This window comes from Diabrotica virgifera, chromosome 5 (assembly GCF_917563875.1).
Source record: "Diabrotica virgifera virgifera chromosome 5, PGI_DIABVI_V3a".
NCBI lineage: Eukaryota > Metazoa > Arthropoda > Insecta > Coleoptera > Chrysomelidae > Diabrotica > Diabrotica virgifera.
The window spans coordinates 96,676,285-96,693,592 of record NC_065447.1 but is presented as its reverse complement, the minus strand read 5'-3'; the positions used below and the strand labels follow the sequence as shown (position 1 = coordinate 96,693,592).

The 17,308-nt window shown below is 31.6% G+C and overlaps 1 protein-coding gene and 1 long non-coding RNA gene across 2 annotated transcripts; one reads left to right on the top strand and one right to left on the bottom strand.

The window, feature by feature from the left end:
- Positions 1-576: 576 nt before the first annotated feature.
- Positions 577-1,648, bottom strand: LOC126884859 (uncharacterized). The gene is made up of 2 exons (XR_007698168.1): positions 1,220-1,648; positions 577-928 (listed from the first exon to the last, which is right to left on the bottom strand). It is a non-coding gene; the product is annotated as an uncharacterized LOC126884859 (long non-coding RNA).
- An 11,981-nt stretch (positions 1,649-13,629) lies between these two features.
- LOC126885410 (uncharacterized) lies at positions 13,630-14,868 on the top strand. Its single transcript, XM_050651977.1, has one exon. It carries the CDS (start codon positions 13,630-13,632, stop codon positions 14,866-14,868), a length of 1,239 nt encoding a protein of 412 aa, XP_050507934.1.
- Positions 14,869-17,308: the final 2,440 nt, after the last annotated feature.

Sequence of the window (17,308 nt, the reverse complement as noted above, 5' to 3'; positions counted from 1 at the left end):
CTCAGAATGTTTTAACTTGTTCCAGTAAAAACCGTAAATGAGAATATAATGGTTGATTTATATTTTTTTGTCACATGAATCATTTGAAATTTGTAAATTGAACATCTGATGATGGCATAAATTTTCGCAAAAGAGCGTGAGAAGAGTGATGTGTCGCAGGTTAAAGGGCTTCGTCTCTATGAAAAACGGGTCAGACGAACGTTTCCACACGATTAATTTTAAATCTCCGATGAAAAGCGAAGAGTGAAAAATAAAAACACCATTTATGGAAATTGAATAAATAAATCATTAGTAATTGCTAATGGGTATTAAAAATTGCAGTATGTGCAAGTCCGATTTAATTGCTTGTACATTTACTATCATTTAGACGGTTAAAATACAACATGTTTTAAACAGTTTGTAACAAAATAGCGATTGACTACCCAGCTAATTGAAATAATATTCGAAAATATTACCTCAACTAACCAAGATAGCCATCGTTACACCCTTAGCTTAGCTCAGTCACTCAGGTGTGTGTTCGTCTTGTCCTAACCTTAGATATGAACTATGAAAATTGGAATGGAAGCAAACAAAACATAGTTTTTAACTAATCATGTTTATTGTTCATAAAGATATAATAAATAAAATGACTTAGTAAATTGCATTAACAAATGTATTCAAATTCTTGCCAAAAACTAACAATTCTGGATTATACTTATGGCTTTTGGTAGCTGATGGTATCTTCTTGATGTCGTATGGTACTGCTGCTGATTCTGCAACGGGCTCTGGGGTTGTAGGTGTTGTATTCCACCAGGCCTACGGATGTTGGTCGTTGCAGTCTTGGTTATGTGGTTGCAGCCCTGATGACATGGTCCTCGTTGTTGTATCGCCGGCGATTTGAGGGTTGTTGAAACTCCCGGAGGGAGAAAAGTGGTTTCTTTCCAAAAAACTATAAAATAGAGACACATATCAATCATCAAGAAGAAAAACCAACGTGTGCCATCTGCCGTTCTAATCGTCAGAAAGAGTAGCAGATGACAAGAATAAATCAAATGAAATTTAGATGAGAATAGTTAAAATTCTGATTACTAAACGTGCATACATGTAAATTAAAAGATAATTATATTTGAAACTAAAATATCAGAACACATGGTCTGACATTGGAAGTTAGGTTAGGTAAAAAACAATTAGAAAAACTGTTAGACGGAGAAATATAATCACAATATAATGTTATCCTTACCCCAAGAGATGATTTGATGAAATAGAAATGATTTATTTTTCGAATTACATGCCTTTTTAAGGATTAATTTTTCCCTTCCAGTGTATGTCAGGGAGTAGGGGGTCAAGTCGATGAAGTGACACTGTCATTGAAAACGACATTTAAAATGACAACCAAGTACTATGAAGTAGCGGCATGTTCCGTATTGAAAATACAGATATTTGGAGAGTATGAATATACGAGGTATGTTCAGTATGATGATTTAAATGAAAGAGATATATTAAATAGAAGATAATAAAAGAGGGTAATAAAAGAGAGCGCCAACCGATTTTTAAAGGGGAAAATGGGTAAACCAATTAGAAGAAGATAATTATTAATGAAATATTAAAGGAAATAAGTTAAAATAATTATTTTAAAATAAAATATCAAAGATGTGACGTTTGTAACGTTACATACGTGACGTTTGTTTAGGTGATATATTTTGGTGGAAGATATCATCGCCCCCGACTTCATAAGTCATCTCATTCTTAGTACCATAACCCTAAAAAAATGGAAAATCTGTTTTTTGGCCTAACACGTTCCTTCAGGCGTTGCCTTCATTGTGAAATAAGGTCATTTAATTTAGTTATCTCAGAATCAATATAGTATGCCTGTGTCGTTATTACCATATCCGGTTTTGGCGCTCTCATCATAAGCAAGCGTGCCATCAGGAAGTTTGCGTTACACAGTAGTCGAGAGTTAATGTGTTGTAAGTACCGTTCATTTTTAAATATTGCCTTAACATGTGATAATGCATTCTGGTTAGGAGAGAAAATTATACAAGTAAAACTGCTCTAGTGTCATAACATGTGATATGGCAGTAATGAAACTTGGAATTTTGGGTTTGTGTGGGATACTTAACTATGTGTTATGGCTGTAATGCGAAGACGATCAGAAATAATATATTTCCGATGGTCGAGCATTTGCAAAACTTTTATATTAATGCTAAAGTGTTATTGTAAGGAAACTATTAGGCGAATCAACAAAGCACTAAAAAGCCCAAAACCTAGGAATATTGTGCAGTAAGATGAATCGTCATTGATTTCAGGGAGATGAAAATTGCATTTTGTGCATAGCAAAAGTGCATTTTCGAAGAACATATCGAAGAGATTGAAAAATTTAAAACTTGGGAAATATTGACAGAAATGAGTTCAATTTTTATAATCGGGGGTTTTGGGGATCGCTGAACACGAATTTCATGACGGCGACAATCTCCGAGGTACCTGGTGCACAAGGCGTTACTCGTCGCCTGGAGATTTGTGTTATAATCATTCAAAATCAGTCAATAACCATTACTCGGTGGTTTTGGGGTCGCTGAGCACGAATTTCATGACGGCGATGGACTTTGAGGTACCTGGTGTCCGGGGTGGAATTCGTTACCTTAAGTTTTATGTTATAATCATTCAAAATCACTCAATAACCATTACTCAGGGTTTTGGAGGTAGCTGAATATGAATTTTCCATTGGTAAACTTTCTCAAAATACTTTTAGAGCATATCTAAAAAAAAATTATGAATAAGTTATTGGTAAATTTTGGCATTTTTAAAGTAGAAATGCCAAATGACATACTATATGTTACGGAAAATAGTGTAAATTGGACGTTGACGTTAAAGACCGGTCATTGTCGTGAATGTCCATTTTCTTTGGTTACTAACGAAAATGTCCAGTTTTTAACGACAATAACATTAGCTATTCGCCAGTATTGCAAAAAATTAACTGTTTTATAGTTTTCATCAATGATCGGTCAATAACAACAGTGGCCAGATACCAATGACCAATGTTGATAAATAAATAAAATTATCCGTAATGTATTATTTTTTATTTCAAACATCTTATAAAGACTAATAATTTTTATTTTGAAAACATAGTGAACCGTGGCATTTTGAATTACAAATTTTATTGTTTGCACGACATCCACATTTATTATGTTTACAACCACCTTTGCATTGGCAACGCTTATCACATTGACTCCCTAAAATGCTATTTTCCAGTGCAGCTTGTCTGAGAGTTATTTCCTGCCCTTGTATTGAGTCAGTTATATTTTCCAATAAAAATGCAAATTCAACCAGGCAACCAGGTATTTTGGATACCATCGCCGACATGAAATTCGTGCTCAGCGACCCAAAAACAACCAGGTAATGGTGATTGGTTGATTTTGAATGATTATAGCAGAAGACACTGGGCGACGAGTTCCACCCTGGGCACCAAAATACTCGGAGATCATCGCCGTCATGAAATTCGTTCTCAGCGACCCCCAAAACACCCAATCAATGGTTATTGCTTGGTTTTGAATGATTATAACATAAAACTCCAGTAGATGAATTCAACCCTGGACACCAGGTACCTTGGAAACCATCGCCATCATGAAATTCGTGTTCAGCGAGTCCCAAAACCACCGAGTGTAAAAATTGAACTTATTTCCGTCAGTATTTCACGAGATCTAAATTTTTAATTTTCCATCTCTTCGAGATACACATTAAAAATGCATTTTTCTTATGCCCAAAATGCAAGGAACTATGAAGAACTATGGTTCAATAGTTATTAGAAAATGGTACAATTCTTATTATTTATAAATAATAAGTATTGTACTGTTTCTTGAATAAATATATTTTTTCATATATATTTTATATATGTATAACTGATGCAACATATTAGGTCATGGCATAACGAGCGTATTTGAAGTTCAAGCTACGAAGGAGCGAAGCAAAAGATAAAGATAAATGCATATTGTCAACAAACAGAAAAAAATTAGTATAAACGTTGCACAATACTGAAAAAGATGTTGATTGTGCGGACAATCTGAATATCCAATGACTAAATTAAGGAAGTGGTATCCACATGGTATAAAAAAAGCACGAGGATATTCCTTGCAAACACGAGCTTGTATACCTTTTTTTTCTTCATATTAGAGCCGTTGTCATATCTTTGGCATCTACAATCATCTAAATTCAATTGAAAATCATTGATTAATTGATTTATGATATACTAAGTAGGCCTGTGACTCGATACCTAGAACCAAGGCTATGGAAAGCAATGGAAGAAAGACATCGACGTGTCTCTTCGAAAATTGAACTTCTGTGAAAAGAAGTGTCCTGACTTATGGGTGTGAAAATTGTATAATAAATAAGAAAACCAAAAACACAATAAGAGCAATAGAGATGGAATTCCTAACGCGAAGCTGCAGAGTAACAAAAAGAGATAGAATAAATAAAAAAGAGATTAAGAAAATAAGAGAGATGAACTCAGATATAAGAGACTAGATATAACAGAAGCAATTAACCTGGTATTGGCACTGAGAAGAGCAAACAAAAAACGTTGGATAAACAGAATAACAAAGCGGAGCCGATAGGAAGACGAAAGAGAGGGAGACCCAAAGATCTTTCAGAGATGAAGTGGACGAAGCAACGAAAAGAAGAAATCTGCGGGAAGGGGACTGGAAAAATAGAAAGAACTGGATAAAACGGTTGAGTGAAGGAATACACTGAAAACTGTGGAAATCCTTAGAAAGGATGCAGGGTGTTTCTAAATAAGTGAGACAAACTTTTATCAGTAATTTTACATGAAAGAATAATGACAGTTTATTCTAAAAACGCATATTCGAGAAACGAGGTGTTGAAATCTTTCTAATAAACTGACGATTTATTTATTGCTCTAAAATTATTGCGCATTCTTTGATATAAAATCAAGCATTTTATATCCAGCATGGGCGCGCATACGGTTAATGGTCTAAATAAAAAAAAAATAGTAGGCCACTGAAATATTTCACAAAAAAAGTCATTTTAGAATTCTTCGTTCAATTTGTGACAAAAAATGTGGCAAAAAAAAAATTAACGCTTACAAAGTGCTCGAAATAGGTTTCTGTACATTCATGTGAAGAAGAACTTATCATTCCTAATCGTCAATAATCATAGTTTGGTAAAAAAAAAATAAACAATAAATAAATCACTTTACAATGAAAGAATAGGTAATAATTTATTTACTAAAACCGATAAGAATAAAAATTTAAAAAAATCACTTAAAATGTTCAAAATTCTCGTCGTTTACCTCACGACAATGTGCGATTGAATATTATGATTTCCTACCATAAAATTAATTACTCATTTATTTTTTTAATACGTAGATAGCAACTTACCTAAATCCATATAACATAAAAAGAATAAAAATTCATTAATTCCACAATCAATATCTTACGAAACTTTTTGAAGTTATACTTCTTTACGCGCGATATGAGGGTGAATTTTATGAGGATTAAAACCTTTGATTCCGGCGCAGTCGCATTACAACTTTGTTCTGATTGGATGTTCTAATGAAATGACAAAAATTATCCAATATGGCAGCTGTGGCACAGCTGTGGGACTGTGGTTTGGTTATGTATGGTTGTTGCGTTTTAAAATTTGTAGGAAGAGAAACAACAAACAAAAAGTTAGTTAATGGTTATACTGCCTTTTTAAATAGTTTTCATATTATATTTTTGGACTTATTAACATAGAAGAGATGATTGTTGCATGCCAACGTGAAAGCCCATCAAAATGTGACTAGTATGAGTGCCGCAAAATTACTGATAAAAAACCTATTAGCTCGAAGGCGTAGAGAACTGTGGATAACAACACATAATCACATAATCACATAATCAACCGGGACGATCTACGATCTCGCTTATTCAAAGCTAAAGAATATTACACTGGTAAGTGTTTTAAAAATAGTTGATCAAATTTCAAATTTAAATAGTTACGATATTTGAACATAGCCACTTTGCACGATGCAAGTGATTGCGAAATTTATTAGTCGTTATACGGGCTCTGATTGGGTGTTGAAATGATCTGTCAATAATAAATAATTGTTCAATATGAAGGTAAACAAATGTATAGTCGGTTCGCTAAACTCAGACGCAACCGGCTAGATATTTTAGTCGATAATTTTTTTGTTTTTTGCCAATTTTGCAAAAATTTGCAAAATTACTAACTATTTAGTGATTATTAACTACTTAGTAATTATTTTTTGCCAATTTTACTAAAATTGGCAAAATTACCGACTAAAATATCTAGAAAGTTGCGTCTGAGTTTAGCGAACAGACTATATAATATATTAGTTTTATTTTTGTGAGGACAGAAACAAAAAAGTTTATAATTGTAGTGATTTTTAAATAGTTTTTAAACGCAACAGGTACGTAATAATTATAAATATATCATAGGTACCTACCTATTTGAACCTACCAATTTACATAATTTGATTACCATCAAAATTTCTATCAATATCCACCTAATATATTGTTTTCTTACTCTATGTTTTGTTGTATTTTTTCAATTCTAAATCATTTTAATTCAAAATCAAAATAATTTGATTAACATAATTCAAAAATGTCAAAAGTTTAATCCGTTAAGTTAGTCGATCTTCGCACAAAATGACACACTGTCTCCGTGGCGAAGCGTTTAATGCGAGTGAACCCCAATACAACGCCAATACCAGCCGCGCTGGTAAGTTGGTTCGAATCCCAATAGAAACTTTTATTTTTTTGTTTTTTTTTATACATTTTATGATGGTAAGTATATTTATTATATAATTTTATTTTCAGAAAATACGTATTTAGTTAAAAATTTTCTGACAATTAATGTTCAGAAATTATTTGCGGCATTTTTAATGTGTTTGTGTGTGTTTTATTCTTTTATTATTTTAATTTTTGGCACTGTTTTAATAAAAATGTTTGTGAAGTAGTAAGTATAAATTAGTTTAATATTTAAATAAAATATAAATAAAAAGTATATTAATTTCGTTTTTAATCATATAATCATATAATAGAAGTATAACTTCTTACGTGCGTACAAAATACACACACATTCATTTTTTATTTCACAAAGCACGCGCGCCATTGTTAATGCAAATTTAGAAAAAACTAAATATTATTTAATCAATGAGGCATGTAACATTAACGCAAGTATAGTATCGCTGACTTATCTAAACTTTGTTGATAATTTAAAATTTGATCTTCCTCTACATATTTTTAAGTAGAATGTTGATATCCACAGAGAACGACAGTTCTCACCAGTGGCGCACAACACCCCTACAAGCGACACTATATATACACGAAATTTTCGATTTTCTAAACCTGACTGAATTGAAAATTGGGCCAAATCCCATCTTAAAGTTTAGGAAAATACTCGTTCATCCATATGTTACCTCTCCATTTTGGTCCAAGGGTGTGGATTTTACGGCCCTTCCCATTTAAAGCCTGTTTTTCGTTCTCGTCCCCAAAACTTCCAAAAATTTCAAAAATTTAAGCCCGACCTTTGCGGCTTCTGATAGCACAGATCATTACCTTTCCAACGCATGTTTAATTTTGAAAATCGGTTATACCATTCAAAAGTTATCGAGCTCAGAAATATGACTCAATTTTTATTTAAAAAATGGAAAATGTTTGTGGATATGTATGTATGTATGTATGTATGTATGTATGTGTGTGGAAAAGTTGCACCGATCTGAATTTTTTTTTCTGTGTTTCAAGAAGGTGTGAGGGTCGATTCAGAATAGGTTTAATTTTTGACTTCTGACTACCCGTAAGCCAGCTAGAGGACTAGGTTGATACAAAATAGCATATTTTTTGGGCGTATATATCTTAGGTACAAGAAAAGACAGGAAAACCGCAAATATACCAAATCAATAGGGTTGAGTTAAGCTTTCAAATGGCGCCTAAGCGATCAAGCTGAGATATACACACTGCTAACCAGAGCCAAAAAACTGAGAAATTAAACTTTGAAAATTTTGGCTTTTCGACAATTACTTAAAATTTCAACCTACGAATTGCGCCAATAACTGAGCGTTTGTAGAAGGACTCAGGACGCGTCTAACGGTGTATACCTTATATCTGGGAAAATTCGAATTTGTAAGTTATAGGCTTCATAAGTATAATCAAATCTATTTCTTATGGGAAAAACGGTTTTTCAAGCTCAATAATTCCTGTAATACGTTTAGTTATCATACTAGATCTTGGATGCGTCAGATACTACTTGTCAATACGTTTCAAATTCATGTTTAGTGATCAACATCAGGTAAACCATTCAGAAGTTATAGAGCTCCAAAAGTATAATTAGTCCAGGAACTGAAATTTTTCACTTCGCAATTTTTACAGAATGGATAGATTTGCTTGAAAATTTGACAACAAGTAGTGGATAGTCCAAGGATCAAAATCTATATGATGCCGAAAGACGCTTTTACCATGGGGTGGTTGCCACCTCATCTCGAGGGTGGAAATTTTTTATTATATTTTGACCGCAAATGCTGGTAAAAATATTAATTATAAGCAAAAAATGTTCATTATACATTTTTTTGGTAAAATTAATAGTTTTCGATTTATTGGTTATCGAAGCTGTTAGTTTTATATCGAAAAAATTACCAGAGAACGGCAGTTCTCGCCAGTGGCGCAGAAATACACCCCCCTACACGCGACACTATATATACACGAAATTTTCGATTTTCTAAATCTGACTGAATTGAAAATTGGGCCAACTCCCATCTTAAAGTTCAGAAAAAAAAGTCACCCATTTATATGTCAACCATCGATTTTGGTCCAAGAGTGTAGATTTTACGGCCCTTCCTATTTAGGGTCTGTTTTTCGTTCTGGTCCCCACAACTCCCAAAAACTTTAAAAATTTAAGTCCAACCTTTGCGGCTTCTAATAAAACTGATCATTACCTTTCCAACGCATGTCTAATTTTGAAAATCGGTTATACCATTCAAAAGTTATAGAGCTTAGAAATGTGACTTAATTTTTATTTAAAAAAGGGAAAATATTTGTGGATATATATGTATGTGTGTTTGAAAGTTAAACCGATTTGATATTTTTCCTCTGTGTTTGAAGAGGGGGTCAGGGCCGATTTAGAACCGGTGTAGTTTGTGACTTTTGACCACCCATAAGCCAGCTATAGGACTTGGTAGGTACAAAATGGCATATGTTTTGGGGGTATATATATTCGGATCAAGAAGAGCCAGGAGAACCGCAAATACATCAAATTAATAGTGTTGACTTAAGCTTTCAAATGGTGTCTAAGCCATCAGGATCAGACATACACACGGCTCAGCATAGCCGAAAAACTGAAAAACTAAACTTTGAAAATATTGGTTTTTTTTTTCGACAATTACTCAACATTTCAACCTACGAATTGCGCCAATAACTTAGCGTTTGAAGAAGGACTCAAGACGAATTTAACGGTGTATACCTCATATCCCGGAAAATTTGAATTTTTTAGGTTATAGGCTTCATAAATATGATAAAATCTATTTCCTGTGGGAAAAACGGTTTCTCAAGCTCAATAATTCCTGTAATAGCTTCAGTTATCATACTGGACCGTAGATCCATCAGATACTACTGGTCAATACGTTTCAAACTCATGTTTACTAATCAAAATCGGTTAAGCCGTTTAGAAGTTATTGAGCTACAAAAGTATAATCCAATTAACGATTATTCCCGAATTGATTTATGTAGTTGTAGTGGTTACGACGCTAAATTTGATCTGGCAACGAGCAATCCGACTTCATTTACCGGCCATCTCAATATTTTTTTTTCAATCTATTTCGAATAAAAAAAATATAGTGTACATTCGATGGACACTAGATCATTTGGGAGATAATGCAACAAAGGTGACCATTTATAAAGCTTGACGTGTAATAGAGGAACATTGTATTCAACTTCATACATTTAATTTATAAATAACTTTGAAAAACTCCTGATACAAGAATAAAAAACCGCTAAACGCCGTAAAAATGAGTGGCGCATAAAATATTCCAGCTACAAAAGATCTGATATGAATATTACGTGGCGCGAAAATGGATTTTCATTTGATGCAAAACAAAATTCTAGTTTTATTTTAAAATATTTTTCCATAATATTTGCTAAATTTGAAGTAAACGCGCCACAAAAGTGTTTCAAAATTCAAACTGTATCAAAGTTACTCTTTTGTGGCGCGTTTACTTCAAATTTAGCAAATATTATGGAAAAATCTTTTAAAATAAAACTAGAATTTTGTTTTGCATCAAATGAAAATCCATTTTCGCGCCACGTAATATTCATATCAGATCTTTTGTAGCTGAAATATTTTATGCGCCACTCATTTTTACGGCGTTTAGCGGTTTTTATTCTTGTAGGTTATACGTGACAAATGATCTTTTCAAAAAAAAATGAACAAACTTTTTAGATCATAAAAGAATTTGTCTAATTGAAAATTTAATATATAAAATATTTTATTTTTATATCGGCGTCCCTCAAATTTTGGCGCCCCGGGCGACCGCCCGGCTCGCCCGCTCCTTTATCCGACGCTGCCTCAATCGAATGTAAAAAGTTGCATGACGATTCATTTTACTGAACATAATTCCTAGTACTCGGGGCTAATTAGCAAAATTCATTGAAAAGTTATTTACCAGCAATTTTATTGCTGGAATCGAATTATAAGATCCTATATATTAATAATATAGGCATGCAAAGTCCGCAGATAGTGTGCTACTTTTTTTATAAACAAAATGGCGCCGACAAATCGTATTTTTTTCAATTATTGCTCTATAACTCCGAAGATTTTAACTCTACAACAAAAACACCCACATAAAAATTCACCGCAATTAAATTCTGCATAGATATAGGTTTTTCACGATTTGCTCCGACGAAAATTTTCCTCGGAAAATGCGGGTTTTCCTAACAAAAACTCTAATTCTCAAATAAAGTTTTAGGTAAGTAATTATTAATCAATAATTAAATAACTTAGTGACATCAAAGATTTCTTGGTATAAATTGTAATTCCAGAAGCCGGTTAAAATTAAACGAATATTTTAGCAACAATTCAATTGTTAATTAACAATTTATGATCGCAATAATAACCAAAATAATCATGATACATTGATCAAAATTATAAAGATTATAAAGATGAGATGCTTATTTAATATTTTATCGACAAAGTATAAATTTTTCTTTTTTTTGCATATTCTTTAAATTTTGAAAAAAAAACTAGTTATAATACGCTGGTCTAATGAGTAAAGTACAAAGAAAGGTTATTTACCAGCAATTTTATTGCTGGAATCGAATTATAAGATCCTATATATTATTAATATAGGTATGCAAAGTCCGCAGATAGTGTGCTACTTTTTATAAACAAAATGGCGCCGACAAATCGTATTTTTCTCAATTATTGCTCTGTAACTCCGAAGATTTTAAGTTTACACCAAAAACACTCAAATAAAAATTCACCCCAATTTAATTCTACATAGAGGCATATTTTTCCCGATTTGCTCCGATGAAAACTTTCCTCGGAAAATGTGGATTTTCCCAACAAAATCTCGAATTTTCAAATAATTTTTTTGACCAGTAATTATTAATTAATAATTATATAGCTTGGTGAAATAAAAGCTTTCTTGGTATAGATTATAAATTCAGAAGCCGGTGAAAATGAAACGAATACTTTAGCAACAATTCAATTGTTAATTAAGAATTTACAGTCGCAATAACAACCAAAATAATCATGAGACATTGATCAAAATTAGAAAGATTATAAAAGTGTGATGCCTATTTAATATTTTGTCGACAAAACATAAATTTTCCATTTTTTTGCATAATCTTTAAATGTTTAAAAAAAAATTGTTATAAACAAATTAACATTTCTCAGAAATTGTTTATTATATTCTAATTTTAAAAATACTTAAAATGCGTATTTCATAGGTCTTGAAAATGAACGATTTAAAAAATTTTCCAACCATTTGCAAAAAAGTTATGAAACAGCAAAGTAAATATACGATTTCTCCGTTATTTATAATTTGTTTTAATTGTTTCAAAGCTTAAAAGTGAGTCTATGGTACAATCTAATTACTCACAAAGAATGTCAAAAATTAGTGCAATGGTTATATTTTCATCACAGATTAAAAATATTTTTTTTGTAATTTTTAGCGCAAAAGTAGGCCTGATATAGAGTCGGAGCTAAAATGTTCACTCGAAGCGACTGACACGCAGCATACATTACTTATTAAAAGTGTACGCCGCGCGGCCGCCGGTCGTCGCTCCGAGTGAAAATTTTAGCTACAGTACTGTATTATTCTACTTTCGCGCGTGTAAATTACAAAAAAATATATTTATAATCTTGAATTAAAATATAACCATTAATCTTATAATCGATGTTTTTTTGTAAATAATTAGCTTGTACTTTAAACTCACTTCCACGCTTTGAAAGAATTTAAAAAAATTATAAACACCGTTGTAATCGTATGTTTATTTTGCTGTTTCATAACTTTTTTGCAAATGGTTGCAAAAAAGTTTTAAAGCATTCATTTTCAAGATATTTGAAATGCGCATTTTAGCTATTTTTTAAAATTATAATATAATAAAAACTTTCTGAGAAACGTTAATTTGTTTATAACTATTTTTTTTAACATTTAAAGATTATGCAAAAAAATAAAAAAATTATATTTTGTCGACAAAATGTTAAATAGGCTTCTCGTCTTTATGAGATTTCAATGTTTAATCAGTGTATCATAATTATTTTGGTTATTATTGCGACCATAAATTATTAATTAACAATTGAATTATGGCTAAATTATTCGCTTAATTTTCACCAGCTTCTGGAACTATAATCTAAACCAAGAAGGCTTTTAAGTCAACAAACTATTTAATTATTGGTAGATAATAGCAAAAGCAATTGATGACATAGAGGCACTTCAAAAGAAAAGGACCCTGCGTTTTGATGGCATTAATGAAACTAATAATGAAAATTTGATGTCCGTTGTCATAAATATTATAAACAACACATTGAAAATAAAATGGAATTCCAGCGAAATTTCTAATTTATACAGACAAGGTAAATTAAACTTGCAAACTAATAAATCGAGAACAGTGGTGGTAGACTTTAGTTCTTATTTGAAGAAAAAGGAAATTCTAGGTAGAAAGAAACATAGGTATTCATTATTGAAGAAGGCAAGGAGTAAGTTCGGGAAGACTGAGGCATGGAGTTACGATGGTAGAGTATTTATAAAGAAGAATGATGAAATTAAAGTGATTACTTGCGAATCGGTTCATGACAATTAACGTGTGTGGGCTACTTTATACTCAAAGTTTCTGTAATGTGTATATTAGTGACTGATAAGTTTTTGTTGATAGTAATTTAGATATATTAATTTGGAACTTAAATTCGTTGATTTTGGTTTGTAGTGTATAAGAGGATAAAAATATTGATGTTGTTAATGAGTTACTTATAGAAAAACTGGATGTTTTAAATTATTTCAATTATTGTTTTAATTTATTTGGTTTGTCAAAAATTTATGAAAAGAATTTACTACGGTATAGTAGAAATAAAATAGGTGTAAAAAAATATATATTAAATAATAAATATAATATGATTAGGATTTGATATCAGGGGACAACTCAATTTATGACAGGGATTCACATAAACTTTCAGAATTGTAGGGGACTGAACACGAAAACTGCGGAATTCTATAAAAATTGCTTGGGAGGTAATTATGATGTAGTAGTAGCTGTAGAAACATGGCTTCGGGAGGATATGGTTGATGGAGAACTAATTGATATAAATCTATTTAACTTATTGAGATCTGACAGAAACCAGGAGATTTCTGGCAAAACTAAGGGAGGAGGAGTATTAATGATAATAAAAAAGGAGCATAAGATTTTAAAAGTAACACAACATTGTTCATCTTTTGAAATTTTGGTTGCGGATTTAAAAATTAATAACAAATTAAGTATAAAATTAATTGGAGTGTATATTCCACCAGATTGTAAATTACATGACTATGCGAATTGCTTCGAATTGTTACAAACACATATTACTGATATTAATAACACGTTTATTTTTGGCGACTTCAATATTGCAGAAATTAAAGGAACCGAAAATCTAGATTTTACTAATGGAAGTACTAAGTTTAAAAGTATGATTGAGTTTATAAATTTTAATTCATTTTTGCTTTATAACAATGTAAAAAACTGGCAGGGCAAAACTTTAGATCAAGTAGTAGCATCTGCAGATAATATAAATAGTTGTAAGGTATGTCAAGAGCAGTTACCGTTAGTAAAGGAAGATAGATTACATCCATCTCTGGAAATTCAACTTTCATTTACAGTATCAAGTTTTAGACAAACAGATAAGTTAGTTGGTAATAGATTTAATTTTAAAAAAGCAAATTTTGATTTGATGTGTGATTTGATGAGAAATATGACGTGGGAAGCTGTAACAGAGGAAATAGAGGTAGATAAAGCTCTAGATATCTTTTACTCAAAAGTACTTAATATATTTGAAGGTTATGTACCACAATATAATATTTACAAGAATTATTCTAATTTTCCGAAATGGTTTACGCCTGATATCAAAAAGTTGCTCAAACAAAAAAATAATTTTAGAAAGTTAAGACATGTTTCAATTTATTTTAACAATCAATTTATAGAGACCAGAAAAAAACTGAAATCATTAATTAACATAGAGCACAGGAAATATATACGGCAAATTGAGGAAAATATAGAAAACGAGTTTAACAATTTCTGGAGTTTCATTAATAATAAGAATTCTAAGTCTAATCAAACAGAAATATTTTATTTTGGGGGTAAAGAAATAAATCAGAGTGATACTGCTAATGAGTTTGCGAAATATTTTGCAATATAACACTAATTTTACAAATATTATTAGTAATAACAATGTTTTGAATTTACCATCAATAACAAGCGTAGATTATGATAATGCAGTCAAAAAGCTGAAACCAAAGAAAGCTGCCGGTATAGATGTCATCCCCCCGTATATTTTAAAGGCATGCCAAGAGTGGTTAAAGTTACCATTATTATATATTTTTAATCTAATAATAACTTATTCAAAATTTCCAGAAAAATGGAAACTATCTTCAATTACTCCAATATTTAAGGCGGGTAACAAAAGAGATATTGAAAATTATAGAGGAGTCGCTATTATGTGTGCTCTATCAAAAATTTTCGAACAAATATTGCATGCTCATGTATATAATCACGTCAAATATAGTATTAATGATCATCAACATGGTTTTATGTCGGGTCGCTCGATAAACACAAGTTTTATTTCATTCACCGAGTTTGCAAACAATGCGTTAGAAAAACAATTGCAATTGGATGTAGTGTATACGGATTTCGAAAAAGCCTTTGATAAAGTAAAACACGATGTTCTTTTAAGAAAGTTATGTAATTTTGGCTTATCTGATAATCTAATAAAGTTATTTAAAAGTTATTTGCAGAATAGGAGTTTTGTTGTAAAACACAATGGAAATACTTCTGGTAAATTTAAGGCTAACTCGGGAGTACCACAAGGGTCTAATCTTGGACCACTTTTGTTCTTAATGTTTATAAATGATTTAGCAAACGTCATCCAGTATTCAGATTACTTATTATTTGCAGATGATTTTAAGTTATTCAAAATAATTCAAACTGTTAGGGATTGCGTTATGATTCAAAGGGATATTGAGAACATTTTATTATGGGGTGACAATAATAAGATCAAATTCAATATAAATAAGTGCTACGTTATGTCTATTACCCGTAAAAGAGAACCAATAGTATTTGATTATTTAATAGGACTGAATGTTTTAAAAAGGACCAGTGAGGTCAAGGATTTGGGTTTAATTTATAATAATCAACTGTCATTTGCTACACATATTGGTAAAGCTGCAAAACGAGCGAACCGTATGCTGGGTTTTATATGTCGACAAACTAGCGATTTTACTAGTATTAAGGGTATAAAAATATTATATAATACTTTAGTTAGACCAATTTTAGAATTTGGTTCCATTATTTGGGGACAACAACCTCAAGTACATTTAGAGGCACTAGAAAAAGTTCAGAATAAGTTTCTTCGTTATTTGTATTTCAAAAAACATCATCGATGGCCTGATTATGGAACCATAAGATCAACCATGCTAAGGGAAGAATTTGAAGTTTTGTCTTTGACTAGTAGGCGCAAATTTGTACTGGCAATGATTCTATATAAAATAATTAATAATATTTCAGGTACAATTGATTTACGAATGCGGATACCATTTAATGTTCCTCGAAAAGCAACGAGATATAAGTTGTTGTTTGGAAAAATAAGAACATCTGTTTGCTCTCCTCTAGAGGCCATGTTGAAACTAGCGAACAATATAAATTTAGTAAAAAATATTGATTTTACAATGTCAGTTGGTTGCTATAGACGTATAGTGCAAGAGCACTTTAAACTAGTAGATGGATAATAGATATCATTAGTCTAGCTGTTTTTGTGTTAAAGTCTTCTATATCTGCCTATCAATAGTTGTGCTAATGACTGTATATATTAGTTATATTTGTTATATAAAGTTTATGATTATAACTGTCCATGTAAAAAGGTTTTATGGTCCAAGAGCTGTGAGACATTTTTGAGTAGGTATTTTAGGCAACCTGAAATTTTTTCAGGTGACTCTTCCATGATAGCTTAATACAAAAATGCCGGTCTGGCTGGAGGGTAGCGGTTATTTTCCCCAAAAATCCCCCCCAAAGTTAAACAAAAGGGTAAAAATTGTTATTACAAAAAATATCATTGACGTGACTTTAAAGTAAATTTAAATATTCAAATATAAAGAAAATAAACAGGACAGGCGATTTGAGGGCGATTTTAACTCTGCAAGATACTTGCATGGGCGCCCCAGGATTATTTTCAGGGGATGCATCTGAAATTCAGAAGATTTCATCTGAATCTGTACATACTATTAACGAGTATAAAATATACAACTATACATGCATAGCTATGTACATTCCTTCCGGACAGTGAGGTGCAATTATTATTTTGACAGGGTATTTTTTAATATTAAAAATAAATATTCTAAAAAAGACAGGTTCCTTTTTGGTGAAATTTTCCAACTGATAGGTGAGCAAACAAATTACGCGTGCATATACCTACACGAAAAGCCCTATAGGTAAGCAGCAGTGTGAGAAAGAGCGTACACCGATAGCTGTTTGCGTCCTCTGTTGTAGCTGAGTGAGTTCGTTCGCTCGAGAAAAATCACGTGACCTGACGATATCCATGTTATTGTCCTTGAAACGTTAGAGTAAATATAGTTTATTAAGTAACT